The sequence below is a fragment of the Physeter macrocephalus genome, chromosome 11, assembly GCF_002837175.3.
Source record: "Physeter macrocephalus isolate SW-GA chromosome 11, ASM283717v5, whole genome shotgun sequence".
NCBI lineage: Eukaryota > Metazoa > Chordata > Mammalia > Artiodactyla > Physeteridae > Physeter > Physeter macrocephalus.
In genome coordinates, this window is record NC_041224.1 from 70349204 (window position 1) to 70365381 (window position 16178).

At 45.4% G+C, this 16178-nt stretch overlaps 1 protein-coding gene across 1 annotated transcript in view; it reads left to right on the plus strand.

The window, feature by feature from the left end:
- The window catches only part of LOC102990403 (CHRNA7-FAM7A fusion protein), a 17814-nt gene extending 2864 nt beyond the window's left edge, over positions 1-14950 (plus strand). Inside the window, exons 2-6 of the mRNA XM_024128924.2 lie at positions 1736-1903; positions 2870-3064; positions 4258-4344; positions 7881-7990; positions 12980-14950. Of these exons, the coding sequence (XP_023984692.2) occupies positions 1849-1903; positions 2870-3064; positions 4258-4344; positions 7881-7990; positions 12980-13498 (966 nt within the window). The 5' untranslated portion in view covers positions 1736-1848 and the 3' untranslated portion in view covers positions 13499-14950. The remainder of the gene's footprint in view (positions 1-1735; positions 1904-2869; positions 3065-4257; positions 4345-7880; positions 7991-12979) is intronic.
- The last annotated feature ends 1228 nt before the right edge of the window (positions 14951-16178 follow it).

The window sequence follows — 16178 nt, forward strand, 5'->3', positions numbered from 1 at the left end:
GCTCCAACCCGTGTCCCCTGCATCGGCAGGCGGACTCTCAACCACTGTGCCACCAGGGAGGCCCCTCAATTTTTAACCTAAAGAAAATGCTCATCCTGCTCCTCTCCAAACACAGTCACACAGACGCACACAGACCTTTCAGATTCTGTTTCTAAGCTCTTGATCATTTTTATCAGCTTCTATAGGATTTTTTTACATTCTTTACATATCTCTTACTGTGTAGAATTTGGAGATGCACATGCATGGCAAGAGCAAGTTTACAGAATGTTTAATTCTTTGCCCAGAAATCTCTCAGAAGAGAAAATGTCGGTGTAGCCTTAGAAATGTAAAAGACAGTAAAGCTTCAGCTGAACTTCTTTTCTAGAGATTTTTCCAGAAAGACCCAGCTTATCCTGCACAGGTCTAGTTTGGACGGGCAGGATGGGCTGAAGCCTCTCTGGTCACATCCAGGTGAGAGGCCCCGGTACTCACACTGCCTCCTCCTGAAGGGATCTCAAATGGTCCAGGGGATGTGTGCATTGATCGTGAGACATGCAGAGCATCAGAAATGATGCATCGTTTAACCTGCCGATGCTTGATCAGGCTAGCAAGCTTTTCACTCCATGAAGAGTAGGCTTTGTGTGTTATGAATGGGATGGAGTGTATGGGATGGAGACCAAGGGATTGCTGTGCATTTATTTTTATTTTTATTTTTTTCCAGCATTATTGAGGTGTAGTTGACAAATGAAACTGTAATATATATATACACATAAACATATATGTATAATATACGTATGTATATATATGATATTTATGCATATGCATGTATATATATATATATACACATGCATATGTATATATATTGTGAAATCATTTATTTCCACAATCAGGTTAATTAACACACCCATCACCTCACATAGTTAATTTCAATATATGATACATATGCATATGCATGTATATATATATATACACATGCATATGTATATATATTGTGAAATCATTTATTTCCACAATCAGGTTAATTAACACACCCATCACCTCACATAGTTAATTTCAAGTATAAAATATTAACTGTAGTCACCATGCTGTACATTAGATCCTCAAAATGAATCCACCTTATAACTGAAAGTTTGTTCCCTTTTTGATCAACTTCTCCCCCATTTCCCCCACCCTCCAGCCCTTGGCAACCACCATTCTACTCTATGAGTTCAACTTTTTTTTTTCAAATTCTTCATGTAAGTGATATTATACAGGATCTGTCTTTCTGTGTGTGGCTTATTTCACTTAGCATAAAGCCCTCCAGTTTCATCCATGTTGTTGCAAATGGCAGGATTTTCATCTTTTTAAAGGCTTAATAATATTCCATATAATCCATATAAATTTTATTTTAATTTTATTTTATGTATATATATATATACACATATATATATAATATTTTATCTGTTTATCCATCTACAAACACTTAGGTTGTTTCCATGTCTTGGCTAATGTGAGTAATGCTGCAGTGGGGTGCAAATATCTTTTGTGAGATATTTGCAAAAATCAGTGAGATACTGATTTTGTTTCCTTTCCCTGTATACCCAGGAGTGGGATTGCTGGATCATTTTTAGTTCTTTTTGTAATTTTTTGAGGAGCCCCTGTACTGTTTCCATAGTGGATGCACCAATTTGCATTCCCACCAACAGTGTGAGACTGCTGTGTGTTTAAAGCAGGTCTCAGCCAGCTTCCATCTTGGTCTGTCTCATTGCCCACATAGGCATCTTCAAGAGCTCCTGCTACATTGATGTGCGATGGTTCCCCTTTGATGTGCAGCAGTGCAAACTGAAGTTTGGGTCCTGGACTTATGGAGGGTGGTCCTTGGATCTGCAGATGCAGGAGGCAGACATCAGCGGCTATATCCCAAATGGAGAATGGGACCTTGTGGGTAAGCCCTAAAAGACGTGATACTGGCAACATAGAAGGAAGCTGCTTTATTGCTGTGCTGGCTTAAAAAGTTTGGAATTTTCCACTCTGCTTTTCAGCATGAGCATTTATTGAAACCTGCAGCATTCTCCGTGATTTACTGAGAGCTCTAGGATGAGAAACAAAAAGCAATTAGAAAATTCTGTGCTTTCCATAAGGAACTTGCAGTTATGGTAAGGTCAGTGCTAGTATGGGCATCTCTACATTATTCAAATCTGCTTCATCCCTAAAATCAGGTGGAACAGCAAATTGCAGTTGATGGGAACCTATATTTGATGATTTTAAATAGAAAACAATAATTACATTTATAATGGTGTCGAGTTTACAATGTATTATTTATAATCATGGTGTCTTAGTCCGTTCAGGCTGCTATAACAGAATACCATAGACTGGGTAGCTTATAAACAACAGACAGTTATTTCTCATGGTTTGGAGGCTGGGAGTCCAAGCTCAAGGTGCTGGCAGACTCAGCGTCTGGTGAGGACCTGCTTCCTGGTTCATAGACAGCTGTCTTCAGGCTGTGTCCTCACATGGCAGCAGGAACAGGGGAGCTCTCTGGGGTCCCTTTTATAAGGGCACTAATTCCATTCCCAAGGGCTCCCCCTCATGACCTAATTACCTCCCAAAGGCCTCACCTCCGAATAACCATCACTGTGGAGGTTAGGATTTCAGCATATGAACCTTGTGGGGGGCACATTCAGTCTAGAGCACATGTAATTTGAATACATAAAAAACCTACCAATTTGTTCAAATATCGCTAAGATACCCTTAAATAAATCTATAATAAACCTAAAGCATTTATTCAGACAACAATTAGCCGTTTTTTGCACTTAACAAATTCCATGGCTCTGTGTGTGTGTTATAACCCCTTAAAATAAACTGCATCCTTTTATTCAACGGTGATTCCTTTCTTCCCCTGGAACTGAAGGGATCCCTGGCAAACGGAGTGAGAAGTTCTATGAGTGCTGCAAAGAGCCGTACCCGGATGTGACCTTCACTGTCACCATCCGCCGCAGGACCCTCTACTATGGCCTCAACCTTCTCATTCCCTGTGTGCTCATCTCTGCCCTGGCCCTCCTCGTGTTCTTGCTGCCTGCAGACTCTGGGGAGAAAATCTCCCTGGGTGAGTACCGGGTCTGAGCTGGGATGGGAGGGCCCTGCCTTGAGGGTGGCAGTCTGGGCTCTAGGTGCGGAGATGTCCAGGGCCCACTCCATGTATCCCAGCCCAGGGTGGCTCCGTGACACCATAGCCCGCTGTGCAGGATGGCCAGGCCCTCTTGAGATTCCACAGGCTCCTCTGATCCTGCAGAGAGGATGGGGATACCCAGGGAAGAACCAATTCTTCCCTGAGAGGCCTGTGCCTTCTCCCCTTCTGCCACCCCACCCCACCCCTTGGTGGCAACCAGCTGGAATTCATTGTGGACAGGACACAGTTTAGTTTGATATAGTATCAGCTTCTGTTTATATATGGCCACACACAGTGTAATTCCTGATGATCCTCCAATAGGAAGATAAGAAAATTATGATTTAGATTGGTGAAATGAGCTCCACAGCATCTCAAAGAGTTACTAAAGATCCTATTTGGCACACATAGAAATCATTCTCAAACCTATAACTTCTGACTGTGAGTGTCAACTGAAAAAAAATGTTCAACCAAAAAGTTAATGAATTTAGTGCTTTTCTGTGTATGGGAAGATGCAAAAGTCTGGACTGACTGAAATCATTCCTTTGATATGCACCTCAGCTCTCTGGGGCCAGTATCCTGTGTTTTCTCATCCTGAGTCCCCTCAGGGTGCACCACTGGGGAGGCTGTAATGTGATGGCTTGATGGCTGCAACATCCTTTGTTTACTGATATGGCAGGTGATATTTTTCATTCATACAAGTGCCTCAGGCACACTAAGTGACCTATCCAAGGTCACACAGCTAGTAAGTAGAAAAGTCAAGAACAAAAGCTAGGTCTTAAAACTGTATGTTTTCTTTTTCCTGCTACATGAAACTACCTCTCGATACTAATGTAATAAAGAAAATGAGAGAAACATGTGCTGAGGTCAATGATTTATTTTGAGTTGTTCTTCTAAAGTTCTGGCTCCTAAGTTTGTTTTCCCAGGGACTCCTCTGGGACTCTGGTAAATGACACGGACTGTCCCCAGAAAGATGCCCATTCCCATCAATATAGAAAACCATGCATTTGGTTTCAGGAATGTCATGGCCACCACCATCCCTCCCTCCACACCTCCTTTGACTCTTGGGCTGGATGGAGTTCAGGCCTTACCATCTGTTCTGTCTCAGGGGACACTGTATGTCTCTGTTCCAGGGATCACAGTTTTACTCTCTCTTACCGTCTTCATGCTGCTGGTGGCTGAGATCATGCCTGCGACCTCTGACTCAGTGCCCTTGATAGGTAAGCAAGCATCCAGCTCCTCTAAAGACATGGGCTTAGAGAGTGCCTGGGATTTTTCAGCACAGGCAGGGAGCAGAAACGTGTCCCGCAGGACCCTGGAGAGCTGCATGGCCCCCCTTTTCTGCTGTGAGGAGATGACTTGCTGTAACTACTCAGAGTTGACCCATGGCCTATGCTCACCTGGCACATAGAAGGGGAGGGGAAGTCTGAATTTGTGGTTTGGCCTTAAGATGCAGAAATGCCCCCTTTTCTCCCACAATGCCCCCCTCACACTTGTTATGGAGCCAGAGATTTTTACCATTAAAGATTCATTATTTTAGCTTGAGTCACTGTTTTTCCGCAAATTATTTGTTACACGTTAACTCTCAGCCATTGTTTCTTGAGATAACTCGATGTCTCTGTAGAAAGTTAAAGCTTGTGAGGGAAGGTGATCAGGACAAATATGTTTTGGCCACATGTTGGGCTGCACCCCGCAGGCCTGCAAGCCCTATACTTGCCCAGACTCAAGACTGAAGAAAGAGTCCAGAGACGGGACATCAGTTGTTTGGTAGATGGGAGATCTTACACATCTGAAGCAAAAGGGTCCTGGAGTGACACCCCACCAGTTATCTAGGGGAATTGAAGTCAGATTGGCTCATCGGTTACCAGGGAAACCAGCAGAGGGGCACAGCCCTCTTAGCGCCTTGGGCTAAGTACATTCAAGGGGCGGAGGTCTTCCCTTTGTTAAACTATCAAAGGGGAGCCATTCTGAACTAATGATTAAACAATCACTAGCTTCTGGGCAGCTGGACAAGGATGTAGGTATTTACTGATTAGGCTCTGGAATTAGGGGGGAAAGTCAGTCATGTGAGTAGGGTGTAGGTGAAGCAGGGACTGGTCCAGCAGGGGATGCACAAACCATACACAAAGGCAGGTGTAAGGATGACCTTCTGCCCAAGGAAGGATGACAGAAACAGGAGGCAGCATCACCTGTTGCTATGAAACTCCCTGGACTGGACTGGAATAAGCAGAAGCGTGCCGAGGGGTGCTCAGTGGCCTAGAGGTTAAGACCCAGTACCCTGGCCACTGCAACCAGGGTTCTGTTTCTGGTCAGGGAACCAGACCTCCAAGCCAGTTGTGAGGACAGGAAGCAAACATTCTGCCAATAGATATTAGTTTTAATGAGAGTCCCCACTCCCATTTGGCGGTGGAGGTCAGAAGCAGGAAAGCAGTATACCGGTGGCAGTTCTATGTGGTTAACCAGGGGAAAGTAGGAGTGGGGGGCCTTACATGATATCGCCAGGCTTTACGAATTAAGAAGCCAAGGCCCTTCTTATTGGAGGTTTCTGGATGTGTAATATTTTGACCAGAGAGACTGTTGGTATAAAAAGCCTCTGGGGGTGTCATATTTCTCTCTGTACCATCCTGGAAGCAAGGAACTGTCTTTCAACCTGACAGTCTGGCCCCATCCTTTCTACCTTCTAGCACAATGCTTTCAATAGAGACCTGCAGCAGAAACCACCCTTAAAGGGGCAGTCGGCAGGCCCTGTTGTGTCTGATGAACACACAGGCTTGGTTGGTGCATAGCCCACATCTAGAAGGATGGGATGCTGTTGGCCTTTGACCTCTGTTGTTGAGATTTCAGCTGTGGGATCCAGTCAGCCTGGATCCCTCCATAGGTCATTGTATTAGTCTGCTAAGGCTACCATAATAACATTCCACAGACTGGGTGCCTTACACAGGAAAAATTTATGTGCTCACAGTTTTGGAGGCTGGAAGTCCGAGATCAAGGTGCCGGCAGGGCTGGTTTCTCCTGAGGTCTCTTTCTTTGTCTTGCAGATGGGCACCCTCTGCTGTGTCCCCACATGGTCTTTCTTTTGTATCTTCACATCGCTGTGCCTCTTTGTGTGTCCAAATTTCCCCTTCTTATAATAAGGACACCAGTCAGATTGGACCAGGTGCCACACTAACAATCTCATTTTAACTTAATTCCCACTTTAAATGCCCTCTCTTCAAACACAGTCACATTCTAAGGTACTTGGGGTTTACAGCTTCAACATATAAATTTTAGGGGGACACAGTATGCAGCCCATAACAGTCACAGTTTGGTCCCCCCTCCCTTCCCTTCCCAGAGGTCCCTGATGCTGATATTAAGTCTCAAACGTCCACCTCTGGTAGCTCCATGTAGGTTCCTCTTGGTCTCCATGGGAGAGCAGTGAGTTCCTGCCTGCCTGGAGGGCAGGAGGTGTTTTTAACCAAGTGTGTGGCTGCATACTTAGCCTCGTACCAGGATGCTTTCTTTAAGAGCCCAGCCCCTTGGTGGTTGGCCACACTGAAGCTTTGTTTGTTTGTTTGCATTTATGTTAGGATAATTTATTCTGTTGCTTAGAGAGGCATTGTGTGTACATATTTTTTGTTTCGTTATTTTTTAATACTCTTTTTATACTTGAATCCATCTTTGCTTCTAATCCCTTTTTATTTTATTGATTTATTTTATTGATTTACAATGTTGTGTTGGTTTCAGGTGTACAGCCTGATTCTTTTCCCTTATAGGTTTTTACAAATAACCTACAATTATTACAAAATATTGAGTATTGTTCCCTGTATAGTACAGTAGGTCCTTGTTGGTTATCTATTTTATATATAGTCGTGTGTATGTTAATCCCAACCTCCTAATTTATGCCTCCCCCCAACTGAAGGTTTACTAATCAGAGTTGGCAATTAAGGAATGCCCACCCATGCCAGCTTTCTCCTATATCCTTGGCCCATAAAATTGCTAATCCTTGTGCCAGCCCTGCAGAGAAGGCATTTTCCATCCCTGTTATAACTGGTGAAGAAGCTGAGGCTCAGAGAGGCTGAGTGGTCTGTCCAGGCTCACAGACAGCCGCCAGTGGACCCGGGGGGGAAGCTCCATGCTGCTTCTCACCTGGTGCAAGGTGGAGAAATGCATCCTTGCCCATCAGAGCTGAAGCTGATCTTCTCAGCCTGAAAAGACACTGCGGCTGACCTCTTCTTCCGGCTGGACAGCTGGCACTCCCCACCCCTGTGGCTCTCAGTAAGTAGATGGGGCCAGACTCTATCATTAGTAGAGTCATTTTCCAGGTCTGATAAGTCAGCCGGTGACACCCGGGTCTGCCCTTGCTAGATCCCCGAAGCCTGTCCGTGGCCTGCAGTCATCACAGTGGTGATCACACCCTCTGTGTCCAGGTGGTTTCAGTTCTGACAATGGTGCTTTCTCATCGGACAACCTTATCACCATCCTGTGAGGTGCAGTCAGCTTTCACTGAAGGGTGAGGCAGGCAGGGTTCCCAGCAGTGCAGTCAGCTGGTGAGGCCACTCAGCAGGGTGGGAGGAGGAGGTCTGTGTGCTCTGGATTGGCATCTGCCCACCAGTAATGTTCCTGGTGGGCTACAGGCCTGGAGGAGGTCCTGCTCTGCTCTTGGGCATTGCTCGCCAGCCCCTGATGGTCAAGACACAGTCTGGGTCCCCTGCACTGTGCCATGGTGACAAGCTGTGACCTAGGCCCCAGGTCTCCCCTGCATCTGCTCTCTTTGCAGCCCAGTACTTCGCTAGCACCATGATCATCGTGGGCCTCTCCGTGGTCGTCACGGTGATCGTGCTACAGTACCACCACCACGACCCCGACGGTGGCAAGATGCCCAAGTGGGTGAGTTCCTCCCCAGCTCCTCCACCAGAGGGTGGGTCAGGGCCCCTCCTCAGAGGAGGCTCCGAGGATGACTTATCTATTTTAAAAATCCCACAAACAGCTAGCATTCCTAAACAAAAAGCTGCAATTTCTCACCTGTCTGCATATCTCTGCATCCAGGGAAGTATAGTGAATGCTCTTAGGGTCCCACGGGGCTGTCCTTACAATCTGACATCCCAGAGCAGGGCTCAGATCGAACACTCTGCACCTTTCACTGGACAATGTTTCTAAACCTCCTTTTTGCATGTACACTGTTAGAAGCAACACACAAGATGAGCACACAGCCGCTGGTTGGATCTTCAAAACAGAACGGGGAGTGAAAAGAGTAAGAAATAGAGTGAACAGTGTACAAATATATACAATCAGTTGTCGATGAAAATAATCAGTAAACTATCAATAAGCAGAATAGAAAAGAGTTTTATTTGAGTCAGACTGAGGACTAGCCTAGAAGCCGGCTTCCCAGATTAATCTGAGAAGCTGCTCTGGAGAAGCAGGGTTTTCAGCACAGTTTTATATCCTTTCAGAACAAAAAACATGAAATGAGTCGGGGTTACATTTCTTCAAGGTAAACAAAACAAAACAAAAACACGGCAAGTCAGCATGGCCTTGGCGCCTGAGAAGGGAGTCTTATCATTGGAAGACCAGCATTGGTGTTCCAGGAAGAGAGGCGTTTAATCTTTATTTTTATCATGGACATTCTTTACTTTTGGTCAATGTGCCCTTTTCTCTAATAATTAAAGCAGATGTCTGTTTGATAGGCCACAAACAGGCTATTTTAGTTAGCATCAAATTCAAGTTAACTCATGTATAAGCCAGAATGACTTCCCTATATCTCAGTATGTGAAACTTTCTTTTATCACAATATACATAGGAAAGTGATTTAACCAAAAGCCTATAAAATAAAGGTGTAAGTAGTTAACAGTGGGGAAGGAGGATGGGATAAAAGGAAATGGATGGATGGGACTTCCCTGGTGGTCCAATGGGTAAGACTCTGTGCTCCCAATGCAGGGGGCCTGGGTTTGATCCCTGGTCAGGGAACTAGATCCCACATGCCACAACTAAGAGTTCACGTGCCAGAACACAAGATCCCGCACATGGCAAAGAATATCCTGAGTGCCACAACTAGGACCTGGCACAGCTAAATAAATAAATAAATATATTTTTTTAAAAAGGAAATGGATGGTAAATAAATGTTTGTCATCTGAGCCCAGGTCAGGCCACATGGTCCCAGTGCCTCCCAGCAATGATGTGTTGTGACGTGTGCTGATGCTTCCCCAGCCATGGGCCGTGCTCCATTGGAGTCCAATGTCCAAAGCTCTACACCACCCTCGCTGGGCACTTGGGAAAACTTGGTTGAGGGGCAAGCAGGGCCTGGACTTTGCCCGCCTCACTTGGTGTGACCAAACCCCCGGCAGGGCAGAGCTGCCCCCCCACCCCTCACCCCACTTCTTACTTGGGCCCCACAAACCCTCCAGTCTTCCCATCGAGACAGCATGGCTTAGGGACAGTTGGGAGCTAAAGAAGCCCTCTCATGCCAAAACAAGCCTGTCTTTGCAGATCCATAAATCTTGCCTCCAAGTTCAGAGTCAATTTAGGACTCACCAGTGCACTAAATGTAACTGCAAGATGTAAGATGCATTCCCTTAATCTCCAGGAGCAGGGAGTTCCTGGCCCTTCTAAAAATATCCATTGTCCAATAATTTACAGTTACTCAAAAATTAACTTAGGAAAGACCACTTTTTTTTTTTTAAGAAATTGACTTTACAGAGTGACTGCCCTTGAATTCTTTTCCACAGCAAATCCTTACACTTAATAATTCTCTAGTGGCATCAGCACTGGGCTCCCCAAAATGGTGCCACCTCCCACATGGGTCACATCACCACAGTCTGCAGGCTTGTTTTGAGAAGTCCCTCCCCCCTCAAAAAAAGAAGCTGAGACACGTTTGCACACGTTCACCTACATTCTCATCTGACTTCCTTATAACTCTGATATACTTTGTCTATGCACCCATTTGTTTGAAATAACATTTACATGTTTCATAAGTCAAAATCAAAGAATTATACATAAGGAACTCATGCTCCCATTCCTGCCCCTCCCCCTACTTCCACCACCAATTGATAACCATTTCAATTAATTTCTTTTTCCTTCCAGTGTTTATGCAGATGCCAAAATATAACACATATTCTTATTTCTTCTGTTTTGACTGACGTAAAGACAAGGGGATTAAGGCAGTAAGATACAAAACCATTTTTAATGACCTGGTAGCACTTTACTGTTCCAGAAAAATCTGAATTAAGAGCATATGCTGATTATTTACCTTTCAGCGCACGAGCATGTTAAAGCCAATGGTGCAAAGCAGATATGAAACTTGTATTTCTCTTTCACTTTATATAACACACTGCGTTTTTTTCTCTTTCCATGTGTATATGAAACATAAACAGCCTCTGAGGGGCTTTCATTATGATCTGTTGCCATGAAGAAGACACTGTCCGTCCGGTGGCATTATGTGAGATTCACACAGCCAGAAACAAAACCATAACCTAACAGCAGAGGTCACAAGCACAGTCTGAGAAGTGCCAAGAGGATAATCTCATCTTTTGAGATGCTTTAGCCTTGAAAGCTAATGATTTAGGTCATGAAATTCAAAATAGATTTAGCTTGAGCTATGCCCCAGGGGATGTGCAGACCCCCACTTGGCAGGCACAGCCCTGGATCTGAGGCTCAGCTCTCCCTTCCAGGCTGCCTCTGGGTTTCGGCACACTCACTGCCCCATGTGGTCCCTTGAGCTCTGGTCCCAACTTTCTGGTGCCTTCTGGGTGGGGGTTTGGCTAAAGTCACAGGGGGCTTGCAGAGAACCTAGCAGACCCTTTTATAGATGAGGCTGCGGAAGTCTGAACTCATTAGGTGACTCAAACTCACTGTATGACCTTGACCCAATTTATTTGCCTCTTTGAGCCTCAGATTCTTTTTTTTTTAATTTATTTTATTCAAGTATAGTTGATTCACAATGTTGTGTTAGTTTCTGGTGTACAGCAAAGTGATTCAGTTATACATATACATATATATTCTTTTTCAGATTCTTTTCCATTATGGTTTATTACAGGATATTCAATAGAGTTCCCTGCGCTATACAGTAGGACCTTGTTGTTTAACCATTCTATATATAATGGTTTGCATCTGCTCACCCCAAACTCCCAATCCATCCCTCCCTCACCACCTACCCCTGAGCCTCAGCTTCTTTATCTGTAAAATGGGGGAATTATACTCACTTCACTGAACCCTGAGATGCCCAGGTGAGATGGCTTGTGTTGAGCCTCACGTGGAGTGTCCACGTGGGGCTGTGTGTTTCTGCTCCTTACTGATCCTGGAAAACAGAGTCTGCAGGCTGGCTCTTCCAGGCTCTGGAGGTATGTCCATAGGGTGTGGGCAGGATAAAAAGTGCCGCCTATGATGGACGAGGGTGATCTTTACAGCTGCTGCAAAACTGCTCTAACGCCTTCTTGTTCTTTTCATTGCTGTCTCCAGACCAGATAACTGCAGTTATCTTTGATAAGTGTCATAAAAATGGTTACCAAAAAAAGGGTGGCAGACACGAATTTCACAACTTGCTGCCTGCGCTTACAGATGGGAAGCATACCTGCTACACTGCTGATGGAATTTGCCTACAATCATAAACCAAAATTCAAATCAGTATCTGGATCATTTCAGGGAAAGGGCTCACTTTTCTTGCACTTGTCTAAATAGGCTTGCAAGAATTTTTTAAAAGCTGGATTGAGGTTTCACAAGCCTCCCTTCTTTCTATTAGAAGGGAGAAACAAATCTCTCCAGCATCTTCTATGCATGCAGGCAATGTATGTTTATAAAACACTTTAGGCCAGAGGTCGGCAACTATGGCCCTGGTGGCCAAATCCAACCTGCCAACTGCTTTTGCAAATAAAATTTTATTAGAGAAAAAAGCCTCTTTGCTCTTTTGCATGTATGGCTGATTTTGCACTATATCAGCAAAGCTAAAATATTTACTGTCTGGCCCTTTAAAGAAAGTCTGCCAACCCCAACTTCAGACTTTTCACAGCATTTTTTCTCATATCATCTCCTTCAGTCTTCACTGCAGCCTAATGAGTTAGGTTAGAGGTTCCTAAACTCCCATGGTTCACAGCACCTTTCATGTCTCAGTGTTTTTTGTTTTGTGTTTTTTCCACAGAGCACCTAGGACAAGAGGAATACCTAACGGTTCTATTATTTAAACAGGTCAAAACAACTTACTAAGTACTTTTACTCTGACAGCTTAGCACCTATTGGCACAGCAAACTTCTCTCATCTTGGGAGCATGCTACCCTCCTTGTCTGTTCCACGATGACTTTCTTGGCACTTGCCTTTTATCAGGACAAGTTCCAAAATCTACTTTGCAAGGATAGGACATCATGCAAGGAATGCAGTGATCTAATGTGACAGTCTGAACTGCTTCAGGCTAGGGGTGCACACAGTGTCTGACACATGCCACAAGGTTGCCCTTGAAACTTTAACATCTCCAGGGGTGCCCTTGTGAGTTTGTCACTGCACACTGGCGTACTTCACAAGGAGTTACAGTTGGTGGTCCCTAGTTCCAGATGAGGAAGGACCGGAGAGGGTGACTTGCTCTGTTCCCCAGCTCAGGGCTCTCTTTAGAAGACAGCCCTCTCCTCCCACACAGGCTGTCCTCCTTGAGATGGCAGTGTGTGCATAGTTCCTTCCCGGGGTGATTCTCTGTATTGCTTTGTCATTGCCTCACATTCGATTCAACCATTGTACCGCGTTGGCACTGCTTGCCTGTGTAAAGTCGCCTGGGAAGGCCTGGGGACCTGTCACCCCTAGGGTCCACCCCCACGAAGCCTAGCTGGTATCACAGCATCCCCTTGGACGGATCAGCTGTGCGCCCTTCCCGGCCACCCTAACGGTGTGCTATCTCTGCAGACGAGAGTCATCCTCCTGAACTGGTGTGCCTGGTTCCTGCGCATGAAGAGACCGGGGGAGGACAAGGTGCGGCCGGCCTGCCAGCACAAGCAACGCCGCTGCAGCCTGGCCAGCGTGGAGATGAGCGCCGTGGCGGGGCCGCCGGCTACCAACGGCAACCTGCTGTACATCGGCTTCCGTGGCCTGGACAGCGTGCACTGCGCGCCCACCCCCGACTCGGGGGTCGTGTGCAGCCGTGTGGCCTGCTCGCCCACGCACGACGAGCACCTGCTGCACGGCGGCCAGCCCTCGGAGGGGGACCCGGACCTGGCCAAGATTCTGGATGAGGTACGCTACATCGCCCACCGCTTCCGCTGCCAGGACGAGAGCGAGGCCGTGTGCAGCGAGTGGAAGTTCGCGGCCTGTGTGGTGGACCGCCTGTGCCTCATGGCCTTCTCGGTCTTCACCATCCTCTGCACCATCGGCATCCTGATGTCGGCGCCCAACTTCGTCGAGGCTGTGTCCAAAGACTTCGCTTGACTCTGGCCTGGCTCCCAGCATGTAGGAAACGCAGAGATGGGCGATGACGTTGGCTTAGGGAGAACTTGGGGGTGCTGGTTCCACAGCACCGTTAAACCCGAGGACGCAGATGTACCCTATCGCTGTCATGTCGGTTTCAGTTTACTTGTTACTTTCAGTAATAGGAGCTCAGCACGTTTCTGTTTAACCCTCTTTGATGCGCCACTCGATATCCTCCGAGCATCCTTATGGTCAGCAGGACCCTGGAGAGGTCGTTTTGCCCATTCTCCACTGCCTGGTGTGCCCTTCAAAGAGGTTCGGGTAGCTCAGGGCTGACTGCCAGGTGAGGCCTGGGTAGCTGGTCTGCATGCCTGCACGTCACTTGCTGTGAGGGCTTACATGAAAATTCATATCTGCTTTGCCTGTGTACAAATCTAGATTGAAGCTAATCATCATAATAAACCACACTCAGTAAATCCATCAGATAATTGACTGATGGAACAAAACTAAACTAAACTAAAACTTAAAACCCAACTGCTTGGTTTTTCTTCAATTCAGACTTTAATTTTCTCTATCAAAGACAGTTGGTAGAGAGAAACAGTTTTATGCTATGTCTACATTTTAAAAAAGAGACAGTAATAGTTCGTCTTGTAAATTACGCTTTTGCCAGCCTGATTTTTGCCAGCCTACCCTGTGAGGAGAGCCAGGCGGGACACAGGTGTGTGTTGATTCTGAACCAGGACTAGACCCAGTCAAGTTAAGGGGATTTCTGTAGATCCCAGGCACTCCCAAGCTTTCTGTGCTGCCCCCAGACACTGGCACGTTGAGTCGGTCTGTTCTATTCGACAAAACCCAAAGGACAAGTAGAATTCTATTAGAATTACCACCCAATGTAATAATAGCTGAAGCTAATTTAAACCATCTATGTGTTTGTTTTTTTTTTAATGTAAGTAATAGCTGAAGCTAAATTAAACCATATGTGTTCTTGTTTTTTTAAATAATGCATTAGACACTTCACATGTATTGGAGTTGATTAGTCTTACAAATTTGTGGATCCATACAAATGCACAACATGAAGTCACCAAGGTATTCTATGCTTTTTCTCCATGTGTCAGGGCCAGAAGTCACCAATGTATTCTATGCTTTTTCTCCATGTGTCAGGGCCAAGGGGCAGGGATTTGGGCCTCTTCTGGCTCCCTGTGTGGCAGGAACTGGGGAGGGGGTGGCATGACTGATGGCTTTGCTGAATGGCAGGTCAATGGTGGTTAGCAGGAGGGGCTTACAGACTAACAGTGGCTGCACACCCAGTAATTCCAGTTTCTGGTTTGGGGGGATCTGCTTTCCCACAGCTCACACACACAGCTTCAGCCCAGAGAGCTGGCTGAATGGGTGGATTCACTGGAGGTGTGTGCTTTGAAAGCTAGGGAAATTTTTATTTTAAATCCAGGTGGTGATGCAGTTCTCCACTTAGATTGTCTGGCTGACAATCATCCCTTTCCTTCTCCCATCCTTACTGTTTAATGTGATCAGAGGAAGACACAAGACAATCTCTCCTGTTCTGTTGTTTCATCTAGTAACTCTCAGAGCTCAAAACTGCAGAAGGTGTCTGAGCTCCTGGGGATCTTTAATTTGCTTCTAACCCCTGAAATGGATACATCATGAGGGAAGATTTGATTTTCAGAGCAAAAGAAATTGCATGCACTTCTTCAGCCATTTATTTCGCTCATTTGTGGGTGGATCTGTGTGCACTGAAGAAGATGGAGGCTTGTGTATGGTGTGTGTGTATGTGTGTGAGAACACGTGTATGTGAGCACCTTCAGAAAAGGCCCCTGGTTTACAGCAAGAAGGCCGATAAATAAGGGCATTCCAGCAACATACCGTTTGGAGGAGGGTCGTCCTCAGAGTACACTCATTCTATGTGGAGTGGACGAAAAATGCACAATCATTTTTTTTTTTCTATTAAAGTGTCTTTAGAAACAGCTAGAAGTGTTTTGGCATATAAAGAGAGAGCTTCATTTCTTATTGCTATTCGAAGTTGATCCCTACTACATTTTCCTTTAATAAAAAACCTTTTTGGTTTTGTATTTTATACAGAAAAACGTAAAAGGGCAAACAAAAGGGATTTGTATTTTGACCACCCAAATAACTACTCTGCGATTTAAAAAGTAGTAATAAGGAAAAGATGCACACATAGGAAGACAAGTGTGAAGGGCTGAAAATAAGCCCCCACCCACCCCAGCCCCTGCCTTCTCTCCTCACAGGGGACCATCAGTGAGCTTCTGGGGAGGGATGGGCATTTCCAGAAAAAAAGGAAGGGAGAGAGGCTGAGCAGGGAGGAAGAGGATGTGGAGAGACACCTTCCTTTTCTGTCTGTTTCTAGCACCCATGCTGTGCTCAGCGCCCTGCACTTTGCTTTTTTCACTTGGTGTTAAGAGATCTTTCCATAACAACATATAAAGATCTACCTCATTCTTAATAGCTGCTTAGCGTTCCATTGTCCCCGTGCACTATAATTTCTTTGATTAGTCTTTTATTAGTGAACCTATAGAGTATTTCCTGCCTTTATTTTTATACACAGATCTAAAATTAGCATCCTTGTACTTATATCATGGCATACTTTTGTGACTATCTTGATATCAATTCCAACTTGAAAATGGAGTTGCTGGATTTAAGGTTATGTGCATTTAACACTTTTGTCAAT